Source organism: Microcaecilia unicolor, chromosome 8 (assembly GCF_901765095.1).
Source record: "Microcaecilia unicolor chromosome 8, aMicUni1.1, whole genome shotgun sequence".
In the NCBI taxonomy this organism is placed as follows: domain Eukaryota; kingdom Metazoa; phylum Chordata; class Amphibia; order Gymnophiona; family Siphonopidae; genus Microcaecilia; species Microcaecilia unicolor.
Window position 1 is genome coordinate 4,926,043 of NC_044038.1, and position 12,164 is coordinate 4,938,206.

Genomic DNA, 12,164 nt, shown 5'->3' on the forward strand with positions numbered 1-12,164 from the left:
TTTAGAATGAGGCGTAAGTCTTATTTTTATTTAGTGATTTATGTATGATTCTTTTATTTTGCATTGTTATTCCTGCTTTGTATTATGATTGTTCCATTGTTTCACATTTTAAGGTCCATGGCAAAAAGAACAGGTTATTAAGTGGAAGTAATAAGAATAATAGAGGGCCTCCTAAAATATGGGTCGGGACTCCAAATGGGGTTGCAAAATCCACATTTGAGGTCACAACCTGGGTGGGTGGGTGCTCCATAAGATGTCATTGTTCTGCACTGCCTGGGGTCACATGCTTTCTGTTGCTATGTGAATTGGGGTCACAGCTATAGAAAGATTGGTAAACACAGAACTGATTTGTTTTTTATTACAGAGACAAGAAAGCAAAAGTGCTGAGAGAGTTCTCTTTGTGCTGCTCCACAGTTCATAAATGTTCATTTATAAGTTTTCATATATGTTAATTTAGCAGAGTAGTTATGGCATTGCTTCATTGATCTAATATTGATTGGAAAGTGCTATAATCATAGAACACTAATGCGTATTAAAGGCATTTTATGCAAATTTAGTTTTTGTTATTGTAGAGTTTTGCAAAAAAAATATCAAAATGTACTGATGTTTGTTAATCAGCACATTTTAACTCATTACAGCTCAAAATCACCCACCTCAAAATGGCAAAAAGAGTCCAATATGCCTGAGGCCTAGTTAGTGTTTTGTGATTTTTTTTTTTTTAATATCTGTTTATTGATATCCAGAACAAGTGACACCATACAAAATCGGACCAAAAAGTTAAACATAAGCTAGATAGAGTTTTAGATATGCCTGTCTTCAATTTTCCCACCTCCCCCCCTCCTCCCTTAGTGTTTTGTGATTTTAAAAATGCATTTGTGTGTGTATTTGCATGCTTCTTTACGTCCCTCCAGATCAGTCCAGCAGACTGGTTTACAGTCTTCTTACTGGTAGATGGAGAGCAGGAATCACTGCTTTGATGAGGTCACTCTATATGGGGTCCTATACCGTTCACAGCCAGCTACTGTTTTTCAGTCTCCAACAGATGGTAGGTGAGGTACGGCTGTGCAGTCTGAGTCTGCTCTGGTGTATTTCTTTCAGAGACGTGTCTGATATCTTCTCCCTTAGTAGGAGGGTAGGATCTCTTTTGAGAAAAATGGAAACAAAAAACCAGGAGCATGTACAAGTGGAGTGGAGGAGTGGCCTAGTGGTTAGGGTGGTGGACTTTGGTCCTGAGGAACTGAGTTCGATTCCCACTTCAGGCACAGGCAGCTAGCTCCTTGTGACTCTGGGCAAGTCACTTAACCCTCCATTGCCCCATGTAAGCCGCATTGAGCCTGCCATGAGTGGGAAAGCGCGGGGTACAAATGTAACAAAAATAAAATAGATACTATTGGAGATTCTACATGGAATGTTGCCACTATTGGAGATTCTACATGGAATGTTGCTACTATTGGAGATTCTACATGGAATGTTGCTATTCCACTAGCAACATTCCATGTAGAAGCCTGCGCAGCCACATTGGTGATCTGCAAGGGCCGATTTCTACATGGAATGTTGCTAGTGGAATAGCAACATTCCATGTAGAATCTCAAATAGTAGCAACAGTGGAGGAGTGGCCTAGTGGTTAGGGTGGTGGACTTTGGTCCTGAGGAACTGAGTTCGATTCCCACTTCAGGCACAGGCAGCTCCTTGTGACTCTGGGCAAGTCACTTAACCCTCCATTGCCCCATGTAAGCTGCATTGAGCCTGCCATGAGTGGGAAAGCGCGGGGTACAAATGTAACAAAAATAAAATAGATACTATTGGAGATTCTACATGGAATGTTGCTACTATTTGAGATTCTACATGGAATGTTACTATTCCATGTAGAAGGCTGTGCAGGCTTCTGTTTCTGTGAGTCTGACGTCCTGCACATACGTGCAGGACGTCAGACTCACAGAAGCAGAAGCCTGTATGGCCACATTGGTGATCTGCAAGGGCCGACTTCTACATGATGGAATGTTGCTAGTGGAATAGCAACATTCCATGTAGAATCTCAAATAGTAGCAACAGTGGAGGAGTGGCCTAGAGGTTAGGGTGGTGGACTTTGGTCCTGGGGAACTGAGGAACTGAGTTTGATTCCCACTTCAGGCACAGGCAGCTCCTTGTGACTCTGGGCAAGTCACTTAACCCTCCATTGCCCCATGTAAGCCACATTGAGCCTGCCATGAGTGGGAAAGTGTGGGGTACAAATGTAACAAAAAATAAATAAATAAAACCAGAGATGTAAAACAATCTCTCCCTTTCCTTACCTGTTTTGGGGCTATTTAGCTGCTCCCTCTGTCCTGGAATGAGTACAGAACCCTATATAGAATGATATCATCAAAGACACAGAATCTTTTAACTTCCACATCAAGCTATTCTCAATTTCAAAAACACATTAAAACTCTTATTTAAAAAAAAATTCTGTTACAACCTAATAAGAAGGAATCTTTATTATCTTTTATAATTTTGTGTTTCTTGGAAATGTCCAGTCTGTTATGAATTGTGATCCGCTTACAACCATGAGGTATTAGTGGAATACAAGCTATATTGTTAACGTTAAAACCAGTGATTCTTAGTCTCTTTCTGCTGGTCAGAGTGTAAACCCACACGTAGACTGGTCTGGAGGTACTTGAGGAAAGAAAGTAAGTAAGTAAGACCTAATTTCATTTATTCGGGTGTTTTAACATCTTATTTACTGAAGGGCATTAGCACTTTCCAATTATCCATATTAAACATATACGTTGTTTACAATAAACTGCATTATGGGCAGAGGTATCTTTATATTCTACTGTTGCAGTGAACGTTTTTAGGCCTGTGATGGTTTTAGATGTTACATCATTGTCTACCAATATGTGGTATTTGAATATTTTTATTTTGAAACAGGCCCAGACAAAGCTGAATCAGATGCAGAATCTTCTAAGCTCCATGATTTGCGAGATAAATCCCTCCATCCGAAGCCGCATGGCATCACAGTCTCTGGTCCTGGAGATGCTTTGTCTTCTGCTTGATGTAATCTCTCCAAAGCTTAGACCTGTGAGTAACGTTTCCACGTTGTATTGAAGAACCAGGCTGTGGGTGTATCACAGACAGATGTTTGTTTGGGATTTAGAGAAGAGATGAATTTATATATGAGAATATGTATGTGCTTATGCAACAATTATATCAGACATGATATACATTTTGGTATAACAATCGTACAGTTCACTCATACACTTGTCAGAATATTGAAGCCCCTCCATGTGTAAAGGAAGTGATGCTCGTAAAAGATAAAGAGGGATTATTATACTATAGACCCACAGATCAATAATTTACTCCTTGTGGAGGACCTTTTGTAGTTTAGTGTATTTTGAGAATGTTCCACCAAAAGTGTCCCATGCAAAATAAATTCAAATAAAGACTCAAAAGAATCAGGCAAATAGAGAAGACAGGCCTTCATTTGAATTTATTTTGCATGGTATTCTTTTAATGGAGCATGCTCTGTGTAAATAACTGAGGTGGATAGCCTAATGGCCTGTGACTCTTTTACATTTTATGTGCATTTGCTGTCTTATTTGGTGAGCTGTGTTGAAATTGTTACAAAAAATTGCAATCCAAAAAAGATGATATATAATCCCAAATCACTACTAACAAGAATGTATGGAAAATAGAGTATATATTAGGAGAAAAGGACCTCATATAGCCAAATAGCAGCAAAAAAGTCTGCATTAGGCTCCTGAAAAACTCCTATAATACACATATAAACATTAACTCCTAAATATATGTTCTATCACCCAGTTACATAAAGTTTATCCAGTCGCTTCTTGAACAGCTCACATCAAAATAGTGCATTTAACAGACTTCAAAATAAATTGTCCGGTGCAAGAAAATCTGCATTTCAAGCAGGTGGCACTTATCTCAAATCCTGTTCTCTTTTTTTGGGGGTCCCTGCAGACCAGTCCTGAACCTGCCTGTGGGCTGCACATCTTGAGATAAGTGCTGGCTGCTTGAAATGCTGACTTTGTTGGGTGGGATAATTTATTTTGAAGCCTGTTAAATGCATTATTTTGATGTGGGTTGTTCTCTTACCAGGTCTTCTGCTGTGACACTCCTGGCCTAGGAGAAAATTCTTAAAAGGGGAAAAAAAATGTGTATTTTATTAAGTAAAACCACTCAGCAGGCACACGCTTGACTAAGATCTGGAAATTTTGAAAACATTCCCTTTCATGTGTCCTATTTTAGGGTTAGTGGTGTATGTACTTTTTAAGTCCCATTTTTCTTTTTCCGTTCCTCTCCTGTTCCATTGTCTTGCTGTAGGTAGACATAGATGTCAGCATTGTCAGTTCTCTATATCCCAATTGGTTTTTACCCTCGTTAATTGCAAGACAATACAGGAAGTCTACATTCCTTCACGGGCTGATTACATACTTCCCCTTTTTAGGACATCTTGTTCTTCCAGAAAATAGTAGACTCTTCTCTGTTTTGATGGCTGTGGATTTTTTTTCAGTATTAACACAAAAATGCTTTGGGTTATTTTTGTTTCAGAGGTATTAAAGATTAATTGTGCTTGGCTGCAGGATAACGGTTACGTGCTCTTCAGTTTTTCCCAAGTAACACAATGCATCCCTTTGTGGTTTTCTGCTTTTAAGTATTGCAGTTAACCTTACAAGGTCTTTCTCCTAACAGTGAAAGTCTGACTTATCTCTTGTGTTCAGAAATCTGCAGGAATGTCCTTTGCAGCTTCAAATACAGGCTGGTGCAAGACACAGTGGTAAAAATGGTCTGGCTTCTAAATACTGAATCCTTGTAAGAAGTGTTAGCAAATGGTTCCAGGTCACCTGAAGCACTGCTTTCTGTATCTCAAGGACTTAGGTTTAAAGTCCCCTCATATTGTGGTTTGCCCCAAGGCTCTCTCTTAGCTCCATTATTATTTAATGTCTTCATGGCTTCTCTAGGTGCTGTCATTGCAGATGCCAGATTTATTCCCTTTCTATATGCAGATTATCCAAATTCTGGTACCTTCGACCCTGCTGACTTCTGACTTTTCTTCTTTGATACAGAAATTGGAGAGAACCCTTCAATGGATTCCACATAATAGAATAAAGTTCAGTTTATTAAAGACCCAAGCAATGATATTCTCTCGCACTTTGCTTATCCCAGACCATATACAGTCGATTGGCGGGCTTGTTCCCATTCAAGGCTCCCTTAAAGTCCTGGGGTGTCGTTATTCTGCCCTTACTTTTTCTTCACACATCTCATCTACTGTTTCAAAGTGGGGGTTTTTTGCCTCTGCCAGATTTTGATCCCTCCGTCCTTTCTTGAAACCCCCAACTGCATAGTCCATGCTTTAGTTATTTCCAATATTGATTACTGCAATGTTCTCTTCGACGGCATAAGCCAATGAGACCTATGATGCCTCCGGGTCATCCAAAATGTAGCAGTAAAAATCTATCACATGTAGTCATAAATACGACCATATCATCCCTTTGCTTTACTAGGAACACTGGCTTACTGCGGATGTCCGTGTGTAGTTTAAGCTACCAACTCTGATCCATAAATCTTTACAAACTGGTCAGCTCACCCGTTTTCGTTCAATATCTGCTACTCTGTTCTCCTGTTTGGACACAGCAGTAACAGGGCGGAAAGGAACCAATTCCAAGTGATCAGTCACCACACCAGGATAAGATGCTCCAATGAAATTTTATTAAGACCCAACACGGCCCGTGTTTCGGCTATATCAGCCTTCCTCAGGGGTCCAATCGATGAGTGCTCAGTTGTGTATCAGTTGATAGTGGAGCGTTTTAAACTCTTGTTCCGATGTTGCGTGCTATACCAAATCCGTACCAAGAGTTTAAAACGCATCTTATCCTGGTGTGGTGACTGATCTCTTGGAATTGGTTCCTTTCCGCTCTGTTACTGCTGTGTTCTGTCCTTGTGGAAAGTGTGATCCCCATTTGTCTTTTCTCCTGTTTGGTCAACAATGTTTTCAGTTGCTGGCCCGTCTCTGTGGAGCGCGCTTCCACCTAGCTTGCATAGATTACACTCTCATAGAGTTCAAAGCAGCTCCTTTTTGGCAGTTCTAAGGAGAACTGCAGAACTCAGCCTGACTTTTGGGGTTTATGGCCCTCTGTGTGACTGGGGAATGGCCTGCATTGCCTGTTGCTTTGGTTTATTTCTCCCTTCCTCTAACTCCCCCTTTCCCCTGATAGGGGTTGTTTGAAGTTGAAACATACTGTCCAGTTTCTGGATGCCTCTTACCAGCAGCCTTGCAAAGCATGGAGCTGTTTTGTATGGGGACTGCTCAGAGGATCCTGGGTCCCTTCCCCCTTCTTGCACTGTGCCTTTTCCCTGGTAGTTCTACTGCGGTAATGTATGTTTAGACTTTTATTATTCAACTCTTAGGCTTTTCAAGCAAGATAATTGGACTGTACTCAAGTGGGATCTCTACTATGGCCATTGCAATGAAGATGTTGAGCAGGACAGTAGCGTTGGGAGCAGCGTTTCCTTCTCTCATACCTGTAAACTTAACGCATAGTTTAAAAAAAAAAAAAAAAGCAGCTTTGCCATCAGTAGTTCTCAAAGAGCATCGGATCACACTGTTTGCCGACGGCTCATTTTTTTTCTGTGGTTTAATCCGTTTTATATAGTATCCGGCAGGCAGAAAAGTTTGCTTTACTTCAGTTCTGAATAAGCTGTCCATCCTTTCTTCAGCAGTCCTTTGGCGGTCAGTTTGATTCATTGGACTTCCAAGTCCACCTACATTTCTGTCACCCAGTGACATAGTTTCTCTGTGAGGAGGCAGCTGTGCGTTTCTTTTTCTCAGTCAGTCTGAGGTGGCCTTGTGTCATGCCATTTTGCCCCACTTCCACCATCTGGTCCTTTTCTTTCTTCAATACTATTGGTTCCTGCAGAAATTTGGATTAAAAAAGACAAAAAAAAAAAAAACCAACCAACCAAACTTCAGTTTGTGTGTTACTTGAACAGTCTCCTGGCCGCAAGGTTGCTTTACAGGTATATATTTTTTCTTATTCTTTTTCAGTCCCTGCCTTTCTGTACCATCTCTAGAGTGTCTGTGCTTTCTGAGTTTAGTTATTCCACTCCCTTCAGTAATGTTTCTGTTGTGCTGCCTTATTAATGTGAGCATAAATGTTTGGGTAGCATTTATGATATTAGTGGGGAATGTAGCCGATTCATTTTGCTCTTCAACAGAGGATACAATTGTTTCTGTAACTGGAATTTTCTATAAGAAGCAGGATAAATTGATTTGCATCGAGCACTGCATTCTTTTATTATACATTGGCAGGACTCAGGAGGCAGCAGCTACAGCAGGGACTGTCTTTTTTCTATGTTTGTGCAGCGCTGCGTACGCTTTGTAGCGCTATAGAAATGCTAAATAGTAGTAGTAGTACACAAAATCCTGCAGGTACTGAGGGCGTCTGTCCTATCTATAGAGAATCTCTACGTTGTTTACTTGTGTCACAGCCAATGGAAATGCTCATAGGGACCCCAGTCAATATAAAGCCTAACTTTTTTTTTTGTTTTTCCATCCTTTCATTAGCCACTGCAGTTCCTTGTGATCTTGGACAGGTCACTTAACCTTCCATTGCCGTTTCATTGTAAGCCCTTCAGGGACAGGAAAATGGAGTGTTACTCACATTCAGCTACACCTGAAAAGGCACTGGTATACTAAAGGGATAGAGCAGACGCATTGCTGGGTCACTTATCTTTTCACACTTAACAGATTAGGAACTGAGGTACTGGCAGGTTTCCTTTCTCTTGCTTAACTAATGAGAGATTCGCCTGGCTCTTCTGTTCGACTCTGACGCTTTTCTCTTGCGATATCAGTTCCTGTCTACCTTCAAATGATTTTCAATACCAATTCTTTCTAACGGGTTGACGTTTTAGGTCCTGATCTGTTCGGTCAAATCACAGCCCCGAAACTGTTCTAGTGTCCGCAATGAACTCATTTAAACAAGCAATTGCAACTGGTAACAACATACTCCTCCTACAATTTGACATGTCCAGTGCCTTTGACATGGTTAATCATGAAATACTACTACATATACTAGAATACTTCGGAGTAGGAGGCAGAGTTCTCAAATGGTTCAAAGGATTCCTGACCACAAGATCATACAAAGTAACAACGAACGCGGACAGATCACCCCCATGGATACCTGAATGTGGAGTCCCCCAAGGATTCCCCCTCTCACCAACCTTATTCAACCTAATGATGATACCTTTAGCCAAACTGCTAGCCAATCAAAACCTCAACCCCTACATATACGCAGATGACGTCACAATCTACATCCCGTTCAAACATGATCTAAATGAAATCACCAACGAGATCAACCAAAGCCTCCAAATAATGCACACCTGGGCAGATGCATTCCAACTAAAACTTAACGCAGAAAAAAACACAATGTCTTGTACTCACCTCACAACATAACACAAAAACCTTCTCCACCATAATCACACCATACTGTTCTCTTCCTGTCTCACAAAACTTGAAAATTCTTGGAGTCACCATTGATCAAAACCTCACTCTTGGTACCCACGTGAAAAACACAACGAAAAAGATGTTCTACTCCATGTGGAAACTTAAAAGAGTAAAACCTTTCTTCCCGAGATACATCTTCCGTACCCTGGTACAGTCAATGGTAATAAGTCATCTGGACTACTGCAACGCACTATACACGGGCTGCAAAGAACAGACTATCAAAAAAAACTCCAAACAGCCCAGAATACTGCCGCAAGACTCATATTTGGAAAAACTAAATATGAAAGTGCAAAACCCTTAAGAGAGAAACTCCACTGGCTCCCACTTAAGGAACGCATTGCGTTCAAGATCTGCACGATTGTACACAAAATCATTCACGCAGACGCCTCAATCTACATGCTAAACCTCGTGGACCTACCTCCAAGAAACGCCAACATCATCCCGCAGATTTCTCAACCTACACTTCCCCAGCTGTAAAGGACTAAAATACAAGCTGATGCACACCACTACCTTCTCTTACATAAGCACGCAATTATGGAACGCATTACCTACAGACCTGAAAACAATCGACGAAACAACTATCTTTCGCAAATCTCTGAAGACATATCTCTTCAACAAGGCCTACAATGAGAACCTATAGCCACACTAATCTTCCTCACCAACCCACTCAGTTAAGAAAGCCCACCTTCTATAATTACCCTAATCACTCCCTTCCTTCTTCCCTTACTTAATCTCTGCACAATACTAAATGTATCTGTTATCCTGTAATGACAATGTTAACAAAACTATGTAAGCCACATTGAGCCTGCAAATAGGTGGGGAAAATGTGGGACACAAATGCAATAAATAAATAAATAAAAATACCTTACGTTACATCAAAAGCTTCTATTCCGCACTAACCTATTCAGTTCTATGCGGTGGGTTCTGCCTTCCATTTGGTTTGAATCATCTCTCCTTTTTTTTTTCTTTTTGGAAAAAAGACTCTGTTTGAATATTACTACTTATGTGTGCTGGATGCGACGAGGACTTTTGTCCATTTATCTGGAGGTTACTAATGATTTTCAAAAATCTGATAAATTGTTTGTTCTCTTCAACAAAGCCAGAAAAGGTGAAGTTGTTTTGAAAAAGCCACTATAACTCCCTTGCTCGGAGAGATTTCATCTGCTTCTATTTTAGCAGGAACTCAATTGCCGACAATTTTAAGAGCTCACTCCGTAAGAAGAGTGGCCTCTTCCCTGGGTGAAGTGTAATTCTGTTTCTCCCCTAGATATTTGCGGAGAGGTGACATCATCCTTCATACTTTTTCAAAGCATTTTTTGGGATGTAGCAGCAAAGGAAGAAGGCTCATTTTTGGAGGCAGGGGCAACCATTTCTCTCCCATCTTGAGGACTGCTTTTTTACATTTCACAAGTCCCTGTCCTGGTCTGGTGCTGATGCCAAGGAAGGAGAAATGAAGTCTTACCTGCCAATTTTCTTTCCTCTGCCCCAGATTAGTCCAGCTACCCTTTTAGTCTTGTGTTAGTTTTTCAGCTTTGACTGTTTTGTTTCTTAAGGAATTAATTTTTTTTTTCTCCTAGTTATTTATTTTTGAGTAGAAAAAGGAAGTTGAATCTGTTTTTGTTGTTTTAACTTATTTCTGCTTTGATATTAATGCTGAGTTGTTGGAGTTGAGCAGCTGTCCAAGGTATAGCACAGCTCTGTATCTATTTCTACCTGCTGGCAGATGGGCACAAACCTACTAGTCCTGGACTGGTCTGATGAGATGAAAGGGAAGAAAATTAGCAACTTTGTTTTCTTTATGCCCCTTAGCGCTGTCTCTTACCCATCCACTTTAACTGCGCTCTGTTATCAAAAGCACCATCACTGTGCAGTCTACCTTGTTCACATCATCTTTATGGCTGAGCTCCTTGAGGTATGGGATTCTTCCTCAGCACCCCACCTAATAATCCACTATTACAGCTGAGGTAACATAGTAGATGACGGCAGAAAAAGACCTGCATGGTCCACCCTGTCTGCCCAACAAGATAAACTCGCATGTGTCATTTTTTGTGTGTACCTGTCTTTTTCAGGGCACAGACCGTATATGTCTGCCAAGCACTATCCCCACCTCCCACCCACCACCGGCTCTGGCACAGACCGTGTAAGTCTGCCCAGCACTATCCCCACCTCCCAACCACCCGCCCCGCCAGGTACATGTAAAAATCACCATTTCTTATTAAATTTGATCTAGCTGCTCCTGAAATCTTGCTCGTGGAAGAATGATCATTGGACGTTGGTGTTTACGTGAAACCATCCTGAAGTCATTCTTTATCTGGTAAATTAGAAATTGTTAGGCTTAGATAGAAAAACATTCATTTCATAACAATGTAGGAACGGAAAAATGTGAAGGGGCATTTTCAATGTGATGTCTAAATCCAATTTTGGACGTTTTGCGGAAAACATCCAAAAATTCTGTAGCAAACATGGCCATTTTTTAAACTGAAAGTGTCGTCTTTTTGGACCATTTTTTATGGGGGAAAAAAAGTCCACGTGAAAAACGCCCAAAATCAAGCTGTTGGGATGTAGGAGGAGCTGCATTGGACTTCACATAAAAGGTCCCAGGTATACATCTCACCACTACCCCCTTGTATTGTAAGGTGAACCTACTGTACACCACTATAGCAGCCCTTATGCCTGCAAGTGTCACCTATATGTGGGTCCAGTAGGGTTTTGGAGGGCTTATACTTTGCACCACAAGTGTAACAGTTCGAGTGGGTTATGGGCCTGGGTCCCCTTCTCTACAATGCACTGCACCGACCACTAGGCTTCTCCAGGGATCTGCATTTTTGGGGGGTGGAAGGGAGTTAGTAACCACTGGGGGAAGTAAGGGAGGTAATGCCTTAGTCTTTCCAGTGGTCATTTGGGGCACTTTTTTGTGACTTGGTCATTATTAAAACAGGTCTAGCCCAAAACGTCTAGGTTTTAAAGGCCCTGACGTTTTTGCTTTGTTCCATTATGACAGAAAAAGGTCCAAGTGTTAGAAATGCCCATATCCCACCTCCAACATGCCCCCGACACATCCCCTTGTGACTTGGATGCACTGCAGATGAAAATATTCTAAAAAAAATTGTTTTGAAAATATTAATTTGAACATTTTTTGCAAGAAGGTCCATCTGCCACAGAGAGAACACAGAGAGCACTTCATCCAGCTACTTTCAATGAAGACAAGCAAACAGGATGCTAGGAATTAGGAAAGGGATGGTAAATAAGACCAAGAACTACTACTACTACTATTATTTAGCATTTCTATAGAGCTACAAGGCGTACGTAGCGCTGCACAAACATAGAAGAAAGACAGTCCCTGCTCAAAGAGCTTACAATCTAATAGACAAAAAATAAAGTAATCAAATCAATTAATGTCAAAGGGAGGGAAGAGAGGAGGGTAGGTGGAGGCGAGTGGTTATGAGTCTACTACTACTATTTAGCATTTCTATAGCGCTACAAGGCGTATGCAGCGCTGCACAAACATAGAAGAAAGACAGTCCCTGCTCAAACAGCTTACAATCTAATAGACAAAAAATAAAGTAATCAAATCAATTGTGTACAGGAAGGAAGAGAGGAGGGTAGGTGGAGGCGAGTGGTTACAAGTGGTTACAAGTCAAAAGCAATGTTAAAGAGGTGGGCTTTC

The 12,164-nt window shown here is 41.0% G+C and overlaps 1 protein-coding gene across 1 annotated transcript in view; it reads left to right on the plus strand.

Moving 5' to 3' along the window:
• The window catches only part of CHTF18 (chromosome transmission fidelity factor 18), a 74,342-nt gene that overhangs the window by 31,117 nt on the left and 31,061 nt on the right, over positions 1-12,164 (plus strand). Inside the window, exon 17 of the mRNA XM_030212939.1 lies at positions 2,908-3,057. Within this exon, the coding sequence (XP_030068799.1) occupies positions 2,908-3,057 (150 nt within the window). The remainder of the gene's footprint in view (positions 1-2,907; positions 3,058-12,164) is intronic.